Raw genomic sequence first — 21714 nt, forward strand, 5'->3', positions numbered from 1 at the left:
CATGGAAAGGTGACCATCGTACCTTACGAAGGGCCACCTTTGCAGACGGGGAAGGCTCAAAATAATTTATACGTGACCAACCTGCCCCCTCCACGCCTGAACTTAAAGGAAGAAAAGAAACAGTGAGAGAGAGAGAGAGAGTTACGATCTAACCTTGCATCTACCCAAAGCAACCAGCTCTGCAGAGGATCGATCCAGCTGGCTACAACTGGCATATTTACTGCTCCGTGTTTAGGAGATCCGGGATGAAGGAAAGGCCACGAAGGGAACGTCGAAGGGGGAAGCGCTCTGCTGTTCCGCACGGGACCAAAGGCTCAACCCCTCCCCCCTCCCTCCCGTGAATTATTGCAGGAATCCTGAGCAGATGTCAGCTTGGCATTAAAGCCCTGAAATATAGTTGGCCAAGCAAGTTAAAACGAATGCAAAGGGGGGGGGGGAAGGATGAGTGTCAGGAAGCAGCGCTACTCTTCAAATTTCAGATAAGCTCCTTTAGCCTAAGGGGGGATCCTGATGGAGAGAAAGGGGTGAGGGCGAGCTCGGCTTCCGACCGAGAAATGGCTCCGCAGAAAGAGGGCTGGGAGGAAAGCACGTGGAAAGGCGGCACAACTTGTTCAAGACCCGCTAGAGCAGGGGTGGCCAAACGGTGTCTCTCCAGGTGCCCATGGACTACAATGACCCTGAGCCCCCTGCTCTAGAAAGCCTCCTCCCTGGGCCCGGGGCGGGGTCCGGAGCACCGCGGCAGCAGTTCTGCAGCCACCTTGGGGTTCAGCACTCACCCATTTGCTCCACGATCTCAGGCGGGAAGACGCGGGAGGCAAACGCCCTCCGGAAGATGTCGGAAAACTCCTTGTCGAGGCCCCCGATGCCCATCTTCTCAAAGTTCCAGTCTGGGTTGATGATGGACTGGCGGTTTTCTCTGGTTTTGGATTTGCCTGCAGGGACAAGAAGCCCGTGAAAGAAAGAAAGCAAGAAAGGGGGAAGGTGATTCACCAGGACACGGAATCCGTGCAAGCGAGCAAGCAGGATGCTGCAGGGAACTCCAGGCAGTGTAGACCAGGGGTAGTCAACCTGTGGTCCTCCAGATGTCCATGGACTACAATTCTGGCAGGGGCTCATGGGAATTGTAGACCATGGACATCTGGAGGACCACAGGTTGACTACCCCTGGTGTAGACAACGTAAGCCTGGCGGGCACATATACCTACGGCTTTCCTGCATTCTTATTTCCCTTGGTTGTGTGTTTCTGATTCTTTGGGGTTCTTCCCTGCGCTGCACATGTTTTGGGGCTTTACATCCGGCGTTTATTGATGCCAGATATTAAGCGATGCGCTATCAAATTGACCGCTAGGGGGAGCAAAATACATGCAAGGGTGGCCAAATTGTGGCACCACAGATGTCCATGGACTACAATTCCCATGAGCCCCTGGCAGGATCCATGGAGAACGGGAGAGCCGCAGTTCGGCCACTCGTGCATTACAGGAATTCACAAGCCAGGAAATGAGTAGGAGGAAAAGCCCTAGTGAGAGCTGCTAAGGTTAAGAACAGGAGCCAGGATCCCCCTCCCCCTCCCCCCGTCCCCATCTCTCCCCTTCAGCTCCACCTGAGACCCTGATGACATGGGCATTCTGATCCTGGCCTAACTCAGAGTTTGTGTCATGTCTATTCTACTTATTTTTCAGTGTCTGTACCGCCACTCCCAAATGGCTCAGGGAGTCATAAAAGCCCCCAAAACAGTAATTATTAAAACCCCATAAAACAGTAATTATTAAAACCCCATAAAACAGTCATTAAAGCCCCGGTGGAAACCACCCCAGGACGGGGACAACTTTCTCCCCCTTCCCAGGCTCAACAGAATACCCGTGCCTCAGGGGGGCCATCTCAGGAGGAGCCTGATCTTTCGAGAGGGGCCAGATCTTCAATGCCCTGGCCTCGACAAAAACCCTGGCGGAAGAGCTCCGTTTTGCAAATTGGTTCTAATTGAAAGGTAATGTCGGTTGAGCTCTGGCTGGCTTGCCTAAATCTGGTTTCCTAAATCTCTACTGCCACATGCTGGTCATGTGCAGTATTATTACAATTAAGATTAAAACCAAAACAAACTCAGGCTGAGATTACTGACCCTATAGTTCCGCGATGGCCAAACTGTGGCTTTCCAGCAGTCCATGGACTACAGTTCCCATGAGCCAGGGAACTGTAGTCCATGGACCTCTGGAGAGCCACAGTTTGGCCACCCTTGCGTAGCTGTTTCCCTCCACCCCATGTCGATATTTCTGGGTTTACCCCAGAATAAAACCTTGCAGGAGAACCCTCCTTAAAAATCAGCAGCAGGCTTAGGGCTGCCTAGTGCAGGGGGTTAGACTAGATGACCCAGGAGATCCCTTCCAACTCTATGATTCTATGAGTCAATGAAACAATGAAACTCACACTGTTTTCGACACAGTAAAGGAGGTCAGCACAAGACTGCGGGGATTAAGAGATGCTTTGAGAAGGAAGCTTCTTTTTGAAAAGGAATCAAACCATTGTCCACATTTCCCCCGGGGACACTGTTTTAATTATATGAGCTTTACATACATGTATCTGGGCCTACGCCCCACGTGCTCCCGTCATCAACGGTAATTCCACATTATCAATTTGCTTATTTAAAAAAAAAACAGGAGGGGAAGCTTTCTGTCAACGTACGCAGGCCGAGAGAACAGAAGAGCGACCACCTCCTTTGTGACATTCCCCCAAGATCCCTGGTCCCAAGGAGGTGGAACTGGCCTCAACCAGAGGAAGAGATCTTTTGGCAGCCCTGTCAGCGTCTGAGATCTGACGGGATCGGACCTGCCTGAGCTACCCCGGCCAGGTCTTTCCTTGCAACTCCTTTCAAAGAGGCTGGCTGGCTGGCTTCCCCGGAAACTTCCTGCCTTGGCGATGGGACACCATCCTCTCCTCCTTACCCAACAGCGGATGAAGACAGCCGGTGCCCTCGCTGCTGCATGCAGAGCTTTGAGGCTACCTCTGCCCCTGGCCCACTCACCCAGCCAGCGTTTCTGCACCTCCCGCACGCGGAGGACAAACGAACAAGAAGCAGAGAGCAAGGGAGCGTTGAAGGGAGCCAGCGAGAACCAGAAGCCAAGGTCCTGCTGGAGACTCTGGCAAAATCCTGCCGCCCCTCGGCCTGCCCCGACTTTCCCTGCGGCGAGAGACAGGAAAGGGAGCCCAAAGGGAGTCCGGCCCCATGAGGGGGGTCCAGCTGGGTTGGGCTCTCCCCGCGCCCCAGGGCCGGCCTTTCCTGTGGACAGAAGGCAAGAGGAAGGCCCTGGGCAGGATGGAGAGAGGTCTCAGTTGGCCCCCCTGGTTTCAATTTGGGACCCTCTTAAAGCTTTTCTGTTGCTTCCCTTCTCTAGGCGAGGAAAGCATGAAGTCTTGGGGTGGAACTCAAGGACCTTTTCTCCCAGAATTCTGCCCCCTTCCCAATTCTCCTTCCAGCCGTCTTATCTGCACCCTTCAGGCAGAGTCTCGGTGGTAGAGCTGAGTCAGCACCGAGGGAGAAAGAGGGACCTCAAGGAGGGGCTGGAGCTGGGGGGACCAAACTGGGACAGGCCTGGAGGAAGCGCCCGCACCCCCCACCCCGCCGTTTTGAGACTCCTTCAGGTAGTAAAAAAGCAGGGCAGAAAAGAAAAAAAAACAGTTCTTCTTCTCCGTCACAACCATATTCATAGATGCCGGCAGTGCTGATTTACATGAGACGATAATATCCAGAACTAAAAGTGGGGGGGGGGGGGATGCAGCTTGACAATCAACTACAGATCTACTTGTACAGAAGTTGAAAAAAGAATGGACTTTAGACTATAGATCTACACACACACACATATGCAGGCATGAGCACATAGACACTTCCTTGCTCTGGCTGCCTTCAGCAAGGAAGATTTACCTCCCAGCGACCAGGAAACAAAACGTTATCGAAGCTTGGTGGAAGGGAGGGTCTCCACATCCACAGTGGCTTTGCAGAGGTTGTGTGTCGACAACTGCAGGACGCTCCCCTTTGTGGGACCGCCGGCAAACTCAATTTGCACTCTGCCCAAAGCGAGCGGCCGTTTCCCGTCCTCGCGTACGTACCAATGAGAGTGAGAGAAGAGCTCTCCGCCTTCTCAAACGCCACTTGGCTGTTCCCCACGACGAGGCCAACTTCAATCTGAGCGCAAAAGAAAGATAAAAGCCACAATGAGAGAACCTGAAGAGTTACCGGGGGCCGTGCACGCTCGGCAGCGTTCCTCAGAGCCAGCGGGGTTGAGAGTAGTGACCTCTCATCTGGAGAACCAGGCTTGATCCCTTTCTGGTCCTCCCCAAGCAGCCAGCGGGATGACCTTGGGCCAGTCCCAGTTCTCTCAGAGATCTCTCAGCCCCACCTACATGGCTATCGTAGGCAAGGGAAGGAAAGGTGATTGGAAGCCACTTTAAGACTCCTTTGAGTAGTCAAAAGCAGAGTACAGAAAAATCAGCTCTCCTCCTCCTCCTCTTAAGCCTCAAGACCAGGAGAGGCTCCAGGAGAACTTCTCAAGCAGGAAATCCAATAAGTAAAGAAAGTAAAATGTCAAAGCATGGCGTTCAATCTGCACAACATGGTTAGAATCTTCAGGGTGTCAAAACACTGACTCCCAGCTTGCTCTCATTTATCTTCTATGTTTATTTAATTAAACCAAATGCTGCCTTTCTTCCCAGCAGGGACTCAAAGCAGCTGTCCCTTTTTTCCTCCTCACAACCCTGCAGGGTAGGCCAGGATAGGCTGAGAAAATGTGGCTTGCCCAAGGTCACCCAGCGACCTTCCACAATCTGAACCTGCGCCTCCCGGATGCTCCTAACTCGGGGAACTCGGAAAGAGACCTGGGCTGCTTCTACACAGGGGTGTTGTTCTGCTTCACGTTCTTCCTTCAGAGCGGTTGGGGGAAGCAACCACAGGAGATCCTTTCCCCCGGCCCCCTTCCCAAACTTGATTCGGCTCCATCCTTTGGGAAGGACCGCAGCCTTTCGGATGCCGTGTGGATGGGAAGGGGTGGGTTTCTGCAGGCAACAAACGCCCAGTGCAGTACGTTCATTAGTGCAGCGGCCTCAAAAGTGGAGTCACCCAATGGCACTCATGCGCCCGTGTGAGCCAGCCCAGAGACTGTGGCCATCCTGCTATGGCTCATACCTTCTGTTTCTTGCCTGAGGCAGGTTCCCCTTTGAGGATGCTCGGGTCCATGGCTTCAATGTCCTTGACCAAGAGGCCAAAAAGCTTGTCGCTGAAGCTGAACACGAGCTGTGGGGACAAAGAAGAGGGGGGGAAAAATGAGGTTACTTAAATACGGCCATGCACTTTTGGCCTCCCCCGTCCCTGTCCCCCCCAAGGACGGAGTGCTACCACAACTTCACCCTTCTACACACACACACACTCATTTTTTTCAAATCCGCTATCTTTGCACCTACCAGGACTGAAATGTTTCTTTCCTTAAAGGTTCAAGAATGGATGCGGCACATTTCTGCCACTGGCTTTTGATAAGCAAAGGCCCTCGGGAAATCTCCTGGGCGCACCAACACGGAGACATGTCTCATGTGGAGATGTTCGGCCCATTTTTTAATCAAAACAGGTTCTCTTAAAACGTGAGGCTCGCCTCTAAGTCTGACAAATACATATACTAACAAGGCCTTACTGCAGTGGTTCTCAACCTGGGGGTCGAACGACCCTTTCACAGGGCAAGCAGCTTGGCTGGGGGGCGCCATCTACACAACAGCTTTGCGGGGTAGATCGAGATAGAGCGTTCGTCTGTCTGGAGCAGCGGAAAAGAGCGAGATCGGCATGGTGGGGCAAGAGGCAGAACTGAACTGAGAAACCCCGGAAAAAACCCAGTTTATATACAATCATGAACAGTCTATCTTCACGCCGTTGTGGCGGGTAAAGAAATCCAATCATTCAAAACTTTCAAGCCTACAGATGCAAAATGACTTTCTATCATAAGTGATCTGAAACCGAAGGGCCAACTTTCATGAAGATTCACCGCCTAGCGCCAATTCTCGTCTGGAAACTGGTCCAAGCTTCACGGCATGGAAACGCTCCCAACGCTTAGGGAGAAACAACACGGCGGAAACACAAACCTGCTGTCCAACCGTGAACGCCTGGTTGTTGAACTGCTGGATGAACTCGGCTGCCATTTTGTCCGAGTCGTAAGGGTTGGAGTCGACGCTCTTCTTCTGGAGGAAGTCGATCTCTATGGTCATCGTACCAATGCACTGCTTGGTCTTATCGAAGTTATACACGGAAACTGGGAGTAGGAAAGGAAAGAAAAAAACAAGCAGATCAGTTCCATGTGGCTGGATTCGCATCTGAGCCATATTTATACACCTGCTTCAAGGAAAATAAAAAGGGTTGAACAAAGGTTTCATCTCCTTCAACCCTCTTTTAGACTGAAAGAACGAACGCTTCATTTTTAAATAGAGATACTTTTAACCCATTGATTGATCTATGATTTTACCACTGAGAAGACTCTTTGAGACAAACGCTTCAAAATAAAGTGCCCTTTTAAGAAACTCTTCGTTATTTGAAACAAAGTTTGAATCTAGGTGAACCTTTAAAAACAACAAAGTTTTATTCAAAGTATAATTCGTATGCTTGCACACTTCACCAGACACTAAAGCTTATACCTTGATTAAAACATTTTTGGTCCTAAAGTTGCCAATGGATTCAAACTTTGTTCTGCTGCTTCGGACCAACATGGCTACACACCTGAACCTCTCTTCTTTAACTAGATCAGTCAAACTGCGGCTCTCCAGATGTCCATGGACTACAATTCCCAGAAGCCCCTGCCAGCAGAAGCTGGCAGGGGCTTCTGGGAATTGTAGTCCATGGACATCTGGAGGGCCGCAGTTTGACTACCCCTGATCTAGATTGACTTACTGTGACATCTAGATGTCAAAAAGTCTTGTGAAGCAGAAAGCACGTCACCACCGAAGCTGCTAGAAGGTTAGCTAGTAAATCCTGGCACATGAAACAGAACTGAAATGTCCCTGCCTGGATGGAGTGCAGCTAACCCCTGCACTGGTCGCCAGGAATTTGGGAAGCTCAGGTCACAAAATTAGCCCATATGGCGTTTTTCCATCTGCACCAGGCACAGCTATAGCACCCTACCTGTCCTCCGGCCACCTGGCCACAGTGATCCATGCACTTCCAGATTAGACTACTGTAACTCGCTCTACACGGGCCTGCCCTTGGCTTTGACCCGGAAACTGCAGCTGGTACAACATGCGGCTGCAAGGGTCCTCACCAGAACACTGTGTATGACCCATTTTCAGCCAGGGCTCGGACAACGGCACTGATTACCAGTCTGCCTCGGGTCAAGTTCAAGGTATCGGTATAAAGAGGCTTTGAGCATATCAGAACAGAAGAGGGGATTGACTGAAATCTCAGGGCTGAAAACGCTACTCTTAGCTGGCTCACGTTTATATTAACCAGATACAGGGCTCTGCTGTGATCTTTTTTAAGGGTCTTAAACCATGGAGAACACTCGGACTGCACAATTAAAGATCTGTCCATCTCTGCATCCTGGAGGAAAACCTGTTCTCTTACATCTTTATTATTTCCTAGTTCTGCTAATAAATCACCTGGGACAGTGGAATGTGAAATAATACCACCTGTGAAGGCAGAAAGCGGCCCTTTAACTGGTATTAACTGTAGGGAGGAAACTCTAACCATTAACTGCCTTTATACAGAACAAGACTGGAAGCCGTCAGTCTGCCTGAAGAAGGAGAAAAGTGCAAGAGTCCTGCAGCACTTTAAAGACTGTGGCAGGGGAGGAGCCCCCAACTTGGTAGCTTGGCCTACTCTGTCCAAAACCTAAGGAGAGACTCTGAGAAACAGGCCTGCTCCTCTCCTGCCCTCCCCGCCTCCCCTTCTGTTGATCAGAAATGCAAAAACCAGGCTCTTCTTCCCCTCTCTGAAGCTGTGGGAAGAAACCTGCCCCTCCTGCTCATTGATTCTTCCTGCCACAAATGCTTCAGCCGTAGGAATATCTTTCCTTGCTGCCTGAGGGGAATTTGCTTCCCAATTACAATCCCCCATCAGGAACATCTCCAGATTGGGGGGGAGCCTCTCGCTCTATCTGCACCAGAAGTTTCCCAACAGCCAATCCGGGAGTCGAAATGGAACATGCGTTTCACCTTCCCTGCCTCACCGCCCCTGGGCCGCTGCCTGCTCCAGTTACTAAAGGCTTTGCTGTCTCAATTTGGGTTTCAGTGTTCTCGTTATGAAAGAGGCTGGGAATTAGAACACCACACCGAAGATGCATTTTGTGCAATTACCACTCTATGGCCTCACTACTGAATGATTTATGCGCCCTGGTCCGGATCCCCAGTACGGAACTCAAAATGAGTGCCTGGAGTCCTACGTGTTTCTTTCAGCGTGTGAGTGAGTCACAGGATTTGGGGTTGGCTGTGCAACAAGGGCGGGGCATCCCACTGCCTCCTGCTCTCCCCAAGCGTGCTTGATCATTGTCCTCAGAATTGTCTTGTGTGAGGAAGTGTGCCCGCACATGAAAGCTCATGCCTCAAATATATCTGTGTTGGTGTTAGAAGTGCTGCTGGGCTCAAGTTTTGTGTTGCTACTGCAGACCAACATGGCTGCCCGCCGGAAGCTTCCTTCAGAACTATATTTCAGTGGTGTGAGTCAGGTGTGGATGTGCATTCACAAGCACTAGGGAGGTTTCAGCCGACTTGGCAGTTCAGCACCATGGAGAGCGTGCTCACGGGTGCGTGAATTGACAGCGGCACAATCACAGCAGTGAAGGAGAGGACAGGAAAAGAAGCCAACGATGCCAAGGGCCTCTGACTATATCAGGGAAACAAGACAGTTACATTGTTCTACAGAAACCAGCATGAACGCCCACGCTCAGAAGAGCGTATAAACATTGGTTCCATGGGGCAAGATGTCTAAATTTCGTTGGCTGTGCCTTCCCAACAATCACACAACACAATCAATACTGGCAGAGCATTCTTTGTGAGAGTACACTCTTCCCCCCCACTCCCAACATATTTCTGTGCCCCTCTGCACTTGATCTGCCCCTGTGAATCTCCCCAGCATTTGTTTGAATTGTGCTTGTTCCTTTACCGTGGTCCAGGGTATAAATCATCTAAATACATGAACTGACCAAGCAAATCAATCGTATTTCTCTGTGTTGGATCCCTTCCTTGGCTAACCTCACTCCATTGTTTGCAAGCCTTCTCGCGTCCTTAAATGTAAACTCAGTGAAAAACTGCATTGTTTTTTATTGCCGGAACTGTGCTTCCCTCTATTTGCTGGCAGGGGCTCATGGGAATCTGGAGGTCTGCAGTTTGACTACCCCTGTTCTAGTGCCTGTGGATCCCTTTGGAATTCAGACATGGTGGGCACAGAAACAAAATGGCTGCTGCAAAAGGGGGAGGGGTGGTAAGGGGAGGGGCCCCGGGTGGGCGTGTACACAGCCATGCTTCCCAACCATATTCTGCACGTTTGCGCCACTTCTGGGGTTTCTCAGCGGTAAAAAAATTGAGTAAGGCTGTCCTAGACAGATGCTCAAACTACTACAGCGGTGCTTTGTGACAAGAGAATTCTCTTTCTGGTCAGTCCATTCCAGAAACCCAGCTGTGAAAAAGACTTATAGAAGACACTTACCATCTATGTCTTGCCCAATAGAGAGTCCGGCCCATTTTCTCTAGAAGGGGGCAAAGAAAGAATGAGATGCATTAACAGGGAAAAACTGACCACAAGCCAGTATTTAAAAGAAGCACTCCTGGAGAGAGAAAGATTTGCTAAGAGTAAAAACAGAAACATCAGAGCCACAACAAGAGTTTGCACCTGTAGTCGGACCAACAACCAAGACTTGCAGGTTTTTATCCCCTGCTTTTCTCTGCCATGAGGAGTCTCAAAGTGGCTTACGATCATTTTCCTTTCCTCACCCTAAAAGTCAAGCAAGGCAGAGTATTCAACTAGGAACTGGGAATCCCAGGATCAAATCCCCACTCTGCCACGGAAGCTTACTAGGTGATCTGGAGCCAGTCATGCAGTCTCAGAGTGTCTAACCTGCAAAACCAGAAGAACTAGAAGCAGAAGGAGAAGAACGAGAAAGAGCTGGCTTTTTATACCCCGCTTTTCAATGCTCACAGTCCCAAAGCCTCAGGGGAGACACCACTCTTCATCACGTCCCTCCGCTGGCTCTCAGCTGGCCGGACAACAACAAGAAATGGAGGATAAAATGCAGAGGAGAAGGATTTATGCTGCTGGGGGGAAAGGTGGGCTAGAAATGAAGCTAAGCAAATAAACAAGTCGCTGGGCCATGTGCTCCCCCCGATAATATTAAGGGTCTCTTTACACTGCTGGCTCACTGGCATCGAAGACTCGGGGGTTAGTACGAGGATTTCGTCCTCCCTCTAGATCAGATGTGTTCTCATCACAGCTTCACAACCTTGCAAGCTTATTAGGGGGAAGTCCCCCCCCTCCAAATAAAACCTCTCGCTCAGCAATTCACTCCCCAGGCTGGGCGATGCTCGATTCACAGGTTCAGGCTGTTCTCGTCAATACCGCAGGGAGCTCAGGGAAGCCAGGAAGCTTAATCACACATCACTAAGCGTGGCTGCTAAATATCTGACGCCGGTGCCACTTTGGGGACTTGCAAGAGCCAGATCGTCAGGCGGAGATTATCTTCCTTCCTTTCAACAGATGGAGCCCAGCATGCGGCACGGAAGTGCACGGCCTGCACTGGCGTAGCTGGATCCTTCTGCTTCCCACGGCACGTGCGTGGGCAGAGACTGCGGGAGGGATTCCAAAAAGCACACCAGCCTGGTCTCTGGTGTAAACCCAGCACAGCTGGCCACCCTGTCCCTGGCAGAACCTACGGAGGTGATATTCCTCCTTAACCACGATACAAAGCAGGAGAAATTTTAGAGAACTTGGCTTGCAAAACAGGGATGTGATATATCACACAGACATCCTGAGGAGCAAATAAAAGCCCCAGCTCACCTCCTGCCTTGAACACAGGTATGGGAGGTGTCCTCCCCACCCCTAGCCAATGGCAGGGAATAGGGAGGAGGGCTACTTCCCTGGGAGTCTCCCAGGGGATGGACTGGAACTAAATACAGTTTCAGTAAAATAGAAGAGGGCCTGAAAATCTACAAAACCAGGCTACCAGCCCTAAAAAACAGTAGACTGAAAAGCCATGGGACTCTAAAAACACCTTGCAACGGTTCATCAGATAAGACAGACAAGACGTTGACAAATTGACTTGCTAATGAACTCCATCCAGACACAGGGACAGCACTTCTTAATGGACTTGCTAATGTACTCTTGCCAGACACAGGGAAAGCACTTCCTAGTGCCAGTCCATCCCCTGGGAAAGCTGGCAGGGGCTCCTGGGAATTGTAGTCCATGGACATCTGGAGGGCCGCAGTTTGACTACCCCTGATCTAGAAGAACCTTTGGAACTAAAACCCTTTACAAACTGTCCCCTTGATAAGTGCGGGGAAGGGGAAGTCAAACTGTACCTGAGGCAAACTGAAAGCGATGGTTCCGGGAACAACCGACTGGTGACTCCGCAGCGTAAAAACATATTTGTGATTTGCAGAGGTCCTCACGATGACGTGCCTGGGGGGGGGGGGGAGAGAAAACGAGGCTTCCTCAAAAACCCAGAGACGCTTTCAGATGCTTCCGTTCGGGCGAGAAGGCCTCAAAATGCTCTTTTGCATGGAGACAGTCGATTCGGCCCAGCGCCTTTTTAAAAAACCCAAGACGGCTCTGGGCAGGCTATCCCTGAGCATAGAGACATCATTGGGTTGTTAGAAGAGCTCTGGAGCTAGCTGAGCCAAACAGTCCTTGCACCGTGGGAGATGCTTGGCTTCGACTGGGCCTGGAAAGTCAAGGACCAGGGCAAAAACTACCCCCATGTTCTTCACTACCGTGGCCTGGCTCCAAGCCAAGTGGCCCTCCCAGCAGTGCAAGGAGCTTGTGGATGTCAGAGACTTTCAAGGGCTGAACTCTCCCCTGGATAGCATAGAGCAGGGGCCCCTAGGGTGGTGCCCAGGGGCGCCCACCAGCACCTCTCCTGGCATCTCTCCATGTGTTTCTTTTTAAAGATGTCTGATTCTTTCTGCAAATCTAAGGAGTTCCTCAGGTTTGCAGAAAGATGTTTTGGGTAAGCGTGGCCCTTGTCTGCATATTTAGACATCCGCAGAGAAGAAGCAGAGCTATGGATGCTGTTTTTATCCCTCGCAGTTGCAGAGAGAACCCTGGACGTCGAGAGATTGCTGCCATGGGAACGGCAGGCTTCCTCCCCCAGAACAGATACAGGTGCTTCCGTAGAATGCCAGGACTGAGTGCCAAAACAGTGCGCTCTCTCCCCACGCACATAAAGAAGGATGAGAGATCCTCACAGCGCTGTCCCTGAGGTTGTTTCCCGTACTCTTCATTTATAATTCACGCTTCATTTATTTGCTAGCCTTCCTTACAGCTCTTGCCTCCACCCAAGGGCTTGCTGGCCCCACACCTGTTTGCTAAAAACCGTCCAGCCGTAATTCAGCTCTGCAAAGGTTACCGAACAGAACGGGAAACAATCCGCATGGATGTCTTACTGATGCAAGGTGTGTGGTTCTGTGCTAGGGGTTGCCAGCTTTCATGAGCCTGTGGACAGCTTTGGAGTTCTGACACAGGGTTATGAGCCCAGCCCCAAAATGGCTGCTGCAGGAGGTGAAGCCGGCCCCAAAATGGCTGCCAAAAATACGCCACAGAGATCCTTGTGCTGTGGTAGTGGCGGCGGTTGCCCAAGTACCATTTTGAAAAATACGCATAGCCAGTCAGACGATTTGCAAGGCAGAGGCCCCACCTCCTTTTGTAGAACACCTCCTTGGGGGGGGGGGCACTATGGTGCCCCATGTTGGCGGCCCCCCTATATGAGCAATGTGATAAGGTTCCGGGCAAAAATCACACTGTGGCCCTGGTTGTGTAATAACAACAGGAACAGCAGCAATGCCGTGACTTTTCTAGAAGAACGCAGGGTCTTCTGCACCCGCCCTCCTGCTTACACGTCATTCCTCCAGAATGTGCCCTGCCCCCTAAAGGCACGGAAACCATTCCAGGCCTTTCTTGAAAAAAGGAAAGCAGAGACACTCACAGGCCAGACTGGAAGTCCTTCTCGTTGACCACAGCACAGTTGCTTAAAGAGAGCTCGTCCGTAGGACATCTCGCTGCTTGCATAGTCTGTGAAGGAATGAGAGAGAAAGGTCAGCGTTGACACACAACACACCGAAGGGGATCTGCTTCCAAAAACACTGGCCCCTGACAAGCCCCCGTGGGTGGTGGGAGCCACACACCCCTACCGACCCATGCTTCATGACACCTGCCCCAGCAGGCAGAGGACAACTGGGCAGCACACACACTAGCCATGCCCGACCCATCTCCCCAACTCCATGGACCTGAGGCTGGGCACAGTGACTGCTCATGTTGGACAATGTGACACCTGACAGCTGCCCTGTATAACCCCCTCCCCCCACGGCCTTCCCTCTGGGGCCACCCCTCCAGTGGCTGCCAGTCCCCCATCCTACCTTCTTGATGGGACAAGCCAAGGGACTCATGGCCAGAGGCAGCTGGCCCCTCTGCCGCTGTCCCTTGATTGCTGGTGGCAAAATGTCAGGCACCAGGGAGGGTGCCCGGTTTGCAGGCAGGTATTTCTCTGCGGAGGCCCTGGCCCCCACGTCAACAAGCCCCACCCAACCAACTGCCCCAGGTGCAAAATACAGTAGATATTCTACTGACCCCATAACATTATACTCCACCGAGGACCCTTCCAACCCCAAATCCCACCCACTCCCAGCTCCTCCCCCAAAGTCTCCAGGTATTTCCCAACCTGAAGCTGGCAACCCTAAACCTTGCTGGATGGAAAAGTAAACGCTCCTCCCCAGAAATTAAAGACCTACTGGCACAGGCCCTAGACAAAATCGTGTCCTTTGGGCTTTACGCTTATACAATCTGGTGGGAAGAGAAGACCCTTGAGGGGGTCTCCGTAGTTTGAGATCACTGTCAGGATGGTGCTATAGTTTTAATAGCTCCCACTTCCAGATTCACCCCTCTTGGGCATTCGTGGTTCTTTGCTGAGATGGGCCTTGATAGATGTTTATCTGCCTTGGCAGCAAGCGGAGAAGTCAACGGTGACTTTTTGGGATCCGTTTGATAGCTACGAACGCTATTTGACTTGCAGATATCCTGGGGCATATTCTATTTTTTGCCCGCGATTTTTAATGCACGGACTGGCGGAGCCCAAGAAGCCTTGGATTTCGTGTTGCCGGGAATATTTTTAACCACCCTTATAGATCATCCGGAGCCTCTTGTGGCGCAGAGTGGTAAGGCAGCCGTCTGACAGCTTTGCCCATGAGGCTGGGAGTTCGATCCCAGCAGCCGGCTCAAGGTTGACTCAGCCTTCCATCCTTCCGAGGTCGGTAAAATGAGTACCCAGCTTGCTGGGGGGTAAACGGTAATGACTGGGGAAGGCACTGGCAAACCACCCCGTATTGAGTCTGCCATGAAAACGCTGGAGGGCGTCACCCCAAGGGTCAGACATGACCCGGTGCTTGCACAGGGGATACCTTTACCTTTACCTTTATAGATCATCCGAGGGTAACAATTGATCCGGTAAACTAATAGGCACAGCAGTTATAGACGGCAGAAGATTGATTATTTTAAATGGCCTGAAGGGGAGAGCAGACCACGGGGAGTTTACCAGTCAGAACAATTCTGAAGCCAAGTTTCCCTGGCTGCTTCCTTATCTCTGCTGATTTGATTGATCTCGAAGTGGGGGGAAGCTATTGATCATGATCCTATGCCCTTGCTTCTATTAATAAGTTTGCCTAACGTTTTTGGTGCTCAAAATAGTTCTCTGATACCCATCATCTGTCAAGACCATAACAAAGTGAAGAAGACCTCGTTTTTTTATGGCCCGCTTTTCACTACCTGAAGGAGCCAGCGAGACAGACAGACAGACAGACAGAAAGACGGAGGTCTAGGATTGCACCGACAATCTCCCGGGGCTTTGAATGTTTATTTTGGAACCAGCTCTGCAGGGATTAGTGAGTTAAGCTTTTTCCGATGTCACATAAACCAGATCCCGCTTGAGAAACACACTTCCTATGCAACAGCAAGCTGGCAACCAGCGTCTATAGAGGACGACAAAGCTACGAGGCATTATTTCATTTCATTTTAATATTTATATACCGCCCTCCCCTGAGGCTCAGGGTGGCTTACATGGAACTTGGGAAATCACAGTACACCAGGGCTCAGCACACCTCAGGGGCCAGGGCCCTTGTGGCCCACAGTATTTTCAGGAATGATTTTACTGCAGTGTCTCCTGACTGCTCTTCGTCACCTTTGTACTTTCTAACAGGAATCCAAAAAGATCTCCAGCAGTCGCAAACTGTTTTCTACTCCTTTTGTCTACTGGGCAAACAGTGATGAACAGCAGCTATCCGCTGCTCAAGATCTGTCACGGAGCTGGATGAAAGGAAAGAAATGAGAGAAACTGAACGCACGGCCCTCCAAGCGGCAGCATCCAGCCCGGGGCCCGAGAACCAGCAGCAAAAGACTTCTCTGTCCGTTGTGACAGAAGGAGCCGACCTGGCCGGGTGCGCATCAAACTGGGCTGAATCCGCAGCAGCCTCCCTTGAGCCGCTTGAGATGCTGCAGCGTAGACATGCTAATTCCGGGCAGAGAGCACGGCTGCTGCAGAAATCTGCATCCTCTCCAAGTGGCACAGGGCTACAGGGTAACTGCAGTGGGAGGCAGGGAAGCGTCCGCCGGCCAAAATGTCCCTCGCGCCTCACCCTCGCCCCTAGGAGCAGAACGCCCCTGCATGCTCATGTGCTGGAAATGGGGAGGGAGGGAGGGAGGGAGGGAGGGAGGGAGGGAGGGAAGGAAGGAAGGAAGGAAGGAAGGAAGGAAGGAAGGAAGGAAGGAAGGAAGGAAGGAAGGAAGGAAGGAAGGAAGGAGGGAAGGAGGGAGGGAGGGAAGGAAGGAAGGAAGGAAGGAAGGAAGGGAGGGAGGGAGGGAGGGAGGGAGGGAGGGAGGGAGGGAGGGAGGGAGGGAGGGAGGGAGGAAGGAAGGAAGGAAGGAAGGAAGGAAGGAAGGGAGGGAGGGAGGGAGGGAGGGAGGGAGGGAGGGAGGAAGGGAGGAAGGGAGGAAGGGAGGAAGGAAGGAAGGAAGGAAGGAAGGGAGGGAGGGAGGAAGGAAGGAAGGAAGGAAGGAAGGAAGGAAGGAAGGAAGGAAGGAAGGAAGGAAGGAAGGAAGGAAGGAAGGAACTCAGCTGCCCCACACTGTGGCTCTAAGCCATGCATACCCAACACCAACCACCCCACAGTATTCGGTCTTTCTGTGTATTTTTCAGCTTCATCTTACCCCAAATTTAGCAGGCGTGGGCAACATAGATTATTATGCAACATGTTTGTGGAGCCAGTTTCTCAAAGAGGATGAAAAACAGAGGGCCGGAAAGAACCCAGGTGCCCTTAGCACCCCTCACCCTTGCAGGTAGCCCTGATTCGAAGAGTTACCGCGTCATTCCGCCAGATTCGGAGTTCCGGGCAGCCTGAAACAGTTCTCCGGAATAAACACGGCAACTATCACACCACCTGGGGTGCTGTCAACAACAAGCATACCGGGAGGTCTACATTTCTTTCCGCTTCTCCAGCAAGCGTGAGATTTGTTTGACTCCCTCCCCAGCCCCCGCCCCCAACACTTTTCTGCTCAATCTCACAGTGGGTGTTAAAATTGAATAATGGAATGCCAGGTTTGATTCCTCACTCCTCCTCCACATTTGGCCAGCGGAGTGACTTTGAGCAGATCACAGTTCTCTCAGAGCTTTCTCGGCCTCAACTACCTCATAGAGTGTCTGTTGTGGGGAGAGGAAGGGGAGGTGATTGTAAGCCTCTTGGAGACTCCTTCGAGTTGTAAAAAGCGGGATATTAAAAAAAAACCTTCTGTTGGTGCTATTCTTCAAGCAGCAAGACATCCTGAGAATGATATCCTATGTGCCTTTCACACCCATGGAAGAAAGGAAGAGCTGAACACAGGGAAGCGGAAAGCTAGGCTACAATCATGGTAGCCACCACTACACAACTGCTTTTTGGCACAAAAGCTGCAAATAGCACCACTGCACCTTAAATCATTAAAGTAAAGTGTGTTTAGATGCCAGAGATGGGGAAAGCATGGGAGGGAAGCGATGTAGAGTCCTCGTTTTTCACTTTCAGCTTTCTAGAGCAGGGGTAGTCAACCTGTGGTCCTCCAGATGTCCATGGGCTACAATTCCCATGAGCCCTGCCAGCAGATGCTGGCAGGGGGCTCATGGGAACTGTAGTCCATGGACATCTGGAGGACCACAGGTTGACTACCCCTGTTCTCGAGCATCCCCAGAAAGTGGGCACTACTGTTATTGCAAATTTGCATTGTAAGGCAACCATGTTCAAAATTTTTAAAAGATATATAGAGGGGAGGGGGAGACGGAAGGCAGATAGTAGGCGGAACTGATACATCCCCACTTGAGGCGGGAATGGAGCAGGGAGCAGAGCTTCCTCATTGGATAAACACAAATTCCCTCCCAAGGGAGGGGGAGAAATTGCATTTCCTGGGGATTCTCAAACTGCACAGGCAAAGGGAATTGATTCAGATCTGCTCCTTTTCGTGTAAAAGGTTTGTGATCCTGCGGAGCTTCAGGAAGGCCGCTGTGGCATTTTTCGTGGCTGCGGAAACAGCCACCGATTCAGACATCCCAGTCAGAACTGGGCCTGACCACAAGCAGAGTTGGCAAGTTATCCAATTTGTGCTGGGAGAAGAAGAAGGCTGAATTCAGAGCCTGGGCCCACACGGCCCGCCCGTAGCTCTGCACAAGCAAGGAGCTGTTGGGCTTGTGTTTATTGGACAGCAGCCTGCCTGTCCGCCCACACCTCCTGCCATATGGCGAGCTATGCACAAGCCCAGAGGACTTTCGGAAACAGTTCCGCAATATGCCATGGGTTGTCACGTGACAGGCACGCAAACCAGCTCAAAAGGAATTGGGCTACATGGCCTTTGGAAATCCTAACGGTTAACGCACTGCTTTTATGTGGCCAAGGGAAACCCCAAGCGGGCCTGCCTTTTGCCTCCCTCCCTCCCTCCCTCCCTGAAGCATCAGCACCATTTTCCCAGGGCCGCAAGCAACACAGAAACCGGATGCACTTCAAAGAAGCTTTCCAGACCGCTGCATTCCTGCAGGGAATTCCCGCAGGCGTTCCGAGGCTGCCTAATTAACGCTAACTCCTTAATGACCTTTGCTGAGACGCACCGAGTGGGGGAGAACAGAGAGGCTTGTCTGCTGGGAGCATCGATCCCTGGGCTTTGAAGGGAAAAACCGACAGACGCGTCCTGCTATTCTGACGAGTCAAGGAACAGGTATTCCCTTTAGCCAGCCCCGCCAGAAGAACCAGAACTGCTCTGATGCAATCCCCAGCCCGCCTCTTCCCACAGCATTGCTGCAGTGCTGCGCTGCCCAAGACGACGGCCGTGCCACAAATAAACATGCAGCAATGCCGTATCAGACCTTTTCTGAGGCTTCCCCGCCGCCCCGAGTACCCAAGCTCCCCTGATGTGCTGCAAACTGTGGAGGCGCCTAAAACACAGCCCCTGAATCAATTCCCTTCTTGCATTCCCCCTTGAAGTAAGATAACAGGCCTGGCCTTTCCAGGCATATACCGAGGGGGGGGGGGTTGCAGGGAGACTGTCTACGGATTCCGTTTCTCCGTTATCTCACTGCTAACTCATCCTTCCGGAGCTGGGTGGCAGGGAAAGTGAATTAGGACCATTCTGATATCGTTTGGAACGGCGGCATCTGGCCACATCCTGCTACCTGACCGGCATGCAGAGCCCTCCGCCTGGTTGCAGTGTGGTGCTGGCTGCACAAACACCTCCAAGCCCTCCGCCCCGCACATGCTGCTTTTTCCCCCAACAGAGGAAGCAGAGGCGAGGAAGCCTTATGCAATGCCCGCCTCTCCCAAGTATTTATCACACAAATCTCTCCAGGATTCATCAATCTGGCTGGCCTCGTCTGGGTAACGCTGCGTCCGAGAGTCACCGAAGGGGGAGAGGGGATTCGTTGCCAAGGAAAAGCCGTTTCTATTAAGAGCTTTAGGAAAGGGAGCCCCTATTTCCCTGCCGCTGCCAACCAGGACAATCTACTGCAGTGATCTGAAAGGGAGGGGAGCCTCTTGAACAAGACTGATTCCATACAGGACCCACAGAGAGGGATTTATGCCTGGAGGAGGAGGGGGGGGTGAGTTATAAAATATCTCACAGGTTAAGGCACCCCTAATCTAAGGATGTGAGATAAGGTTGCCAGTCATGCAGGTTGCTTGGCAGCAACTAGAGAACAGGGAGTGATCCTAAAAAGGAGAGGGGGATATAAAACGTGGCACAAGACTTCTGCGGAAAGGGGTCTGAAATGAAACACACTGGGGGGGGACAGGAAAGACAATGGGGACAGTAGGACTGGTGCAGTGCAGCTAAACAGCAGAGTAGGGGTTCCTGAAGTGGGTGGCACACCCCACCGTCTGGGAGCAGTGGAAGGATCTAGGAGGGCCGGGAGGAATTTGGGGGCAGTGGGGGGCAGCAGTCACACTCTTCCTGCTGTCGTTGCATCTTCCTACCAAGAGACATTCCAAGGGGGCTTGCTGGTAGTAGGGACCCTGGATATCCTTGGTGGTCCCCCAACCTAGTGCTGACCGGGGCCAACCCTGCTTAGTTTCCTGAAGAAAGCGGCAGCATCAGAGGATGGGCTGGAGGGGACCATATCCCGGTTGAGTTGCTTGCTCCCCAGACTCTATCCTTCCCAGGCCCCACCCCAGATTTCTTAACCCAGACGTGGCAACCCTCCCCTAAAAGGCTCCATCTTTAGGAGGCTAGAAAAGCCTTCTCCTGCTTGCTCCTGGCTGGGGGGGGGGTCAAATCTTTGCTTTTTTCGCTCTCTTTCTCCCCAAAGAGATTTTTATAAATAACTTTTACAAATAACATTTTCCCCCAGACTGCCGTACAACAGCAACAACAAAAAGGTGTAGTGTGTTTTGAATTTGCAGGAGACCTAACACCAGGAAAGAGGTGTGTGTTTGTAGGTGGGGAGCGGGGAGGGGGGCACTAGGGGTGTGGCCTGGGGCATTTATATATGCCAGATAAAAACAAGTAAGGTTGGAATCATCTACAAAGAACCTCAGATGGTTAGGATAGATAAAGACCTATAGCAATGGCCCCAAAGGAGGGGAGGGAGAAGGAGGGGAAGGGACCAAAGCCATCTAAGGAAGACACTTTGGAAAGGCTGGGGCCTGGGGGTCACCGCTAGAGTCAAGAGCTGGGGGAAGGGGGCAGAGAGATTGTTTACCAAGCCGATCAGTACTAGAAGGGAGCAGGGGTGACTCAGAAACTGGTCCTGAAGCCGTGAGTGAATCACTCCTACTAGAGGTAACAGGAGGAACCCTGCTGTGTGTTTAAACTGGAAGCTGCTTGGGGCAGAGAGACATGGCTGTGCCTCTTTCTTTGCAAAGCACCTTCCTGGGGCCACAGGGTGATTCATTGTTACTTATTATTATAGCACTAAAACAGATGACAGCTGTCAGGGTAACCTAGGGAGGCCACCCTCCTGATAGGTCCCGGGGATCCCCTGGAAGTATAGCTCATCTCCAGACTACAGCGATTAGTTCCCCCTGGAGGAAGGTGTGCTCTGGAGGGTGGACTCTATGGTATCGTGCCCCACTGAGGTCCCTGCTCTCTCCACCTCTATCCCCAAATCTCCAGGAGTTTCCCAACCTGTATTTTGGCAATTCTATCTCCCCCCCGACCAATCGACTGCCAGTGGAGGGGGGGGGGTAGGTCTGGCAATCTGAGTGCAGCCATTGGTTCAGCCCACCCCGCTGCAGCAGCCCCATAGCGAAAGGACACCTTTGAGATATTGCCAGCACCGGCACCTATTCTGAGTCAGCAGGAAGACCTGTTGGATAGCTGGGCATAGCTGGTGCCTCCGAAAAATGCCGCAGCACGTGGGATAGAATACAGGAAGGGGCCCAGATCAAAGAGTTGGGATTAGAGGAGGGGGGATAAATTAAGCCACACCATCAAGAGAGATCAAGGTGGGTATGTTAGGCTGTCTGTAGCAGTAGGATGGACCAAGAGTCTAACAGCACCTTAAAGACTAACCAAATCAGTGGTCAGGCATGAGCTTCTGTGAGTCACTGCTCACTTCTTCAGATGCCTTGTGGTCCAGATCCCTGAAGACGTATGCAGTGACTCACAAAAAACCATCCCCGGCCCACATTTAGTTAGTTTCGAAGGTGATCTTGGACTGTTGCTCTATCCTGATGCTATAGAAAGACTAAGATTAAGAATCAACATTTCTACTAAGCGGATGTTTGGGGCGTGATCGTTTTGCCACTCCGAGGCCGCCCCAAATGCAGCCTTTCAGCATGTGACGTGCACCTGTGGAAAAGGAACCTAGCCAGTGCCTTCAGCTCTGGGGAATCGTATGAAATAAAGCCTTCCGCAGTTCAGACATCCACTGGTCCTGAACAATTTTTATGGAGCACAATAAAATCAGAGCCCAGTAGATGTTATTGTGCTACTTCAGACCAACACGGCTGCCCATTTGAATCTAATATTTATGGAGCCAAAATGTATATAAAACACGCA

The 21714-nt window shown here is 51.6% G+C and overlaps 1 protein-coding gene across 2 annotated transcripts in view; it reads right to left on the reverse strand.

Moving 5' to 3' along the window:
• Window positions 1–21714, reverse strand: part of NSF (N-ethylmaleimide sensitive factor, vesicle fusing ATPase) — a 47442-nt gene that overhangs the window by 24884 nt on the left and 844 nt on the right. For both annotated transcript variants that reach the window (XM_077313677.1, XM_077313678.1), the window contains exons 2-8: window positions 13145–13230; window positions 11523–11622; window positions 9658–9697; window positions 6111–6277; window positions 5170–5277; window positions 4098–4173; window positions 777–932 (exon numbers count right to left, since the gene is read on the reverse strand). In XM_077313677.1, the coding sequence (XP_077169792.1) occupies window positions 777–932; window positions 4098–4173; window positions 5170–5277; window positions 6111–6277; window positions 9658–9697; window positions 11523–11622; window positions 13145–13230 (733 nt within the window). The remainder of the gene's footprint in view (window positions 1–776; window positions 933–4097; window positions 4174–5169; window positions 5278–6110; window positions 6278–9657; window positions 9698–11522; window positions 11623–13144; window positions 13231–21714) is intronic.

The sequence above is a fragment of the Paroedura picta genome, chromosome 16 (genome assembly GCF_049243985.1).
Source record: "Paroedura picta isolate Pp20150507F chromosome 16, Ppicta_v3.0, whole genome shotgun sequence".
Classification (NCBI taxonomy): Eukaryota; Metazoa; Chordata; class Lepidosauria; order Squamata; family Gekkonidae; genus Paroedura; species Paroedura picta.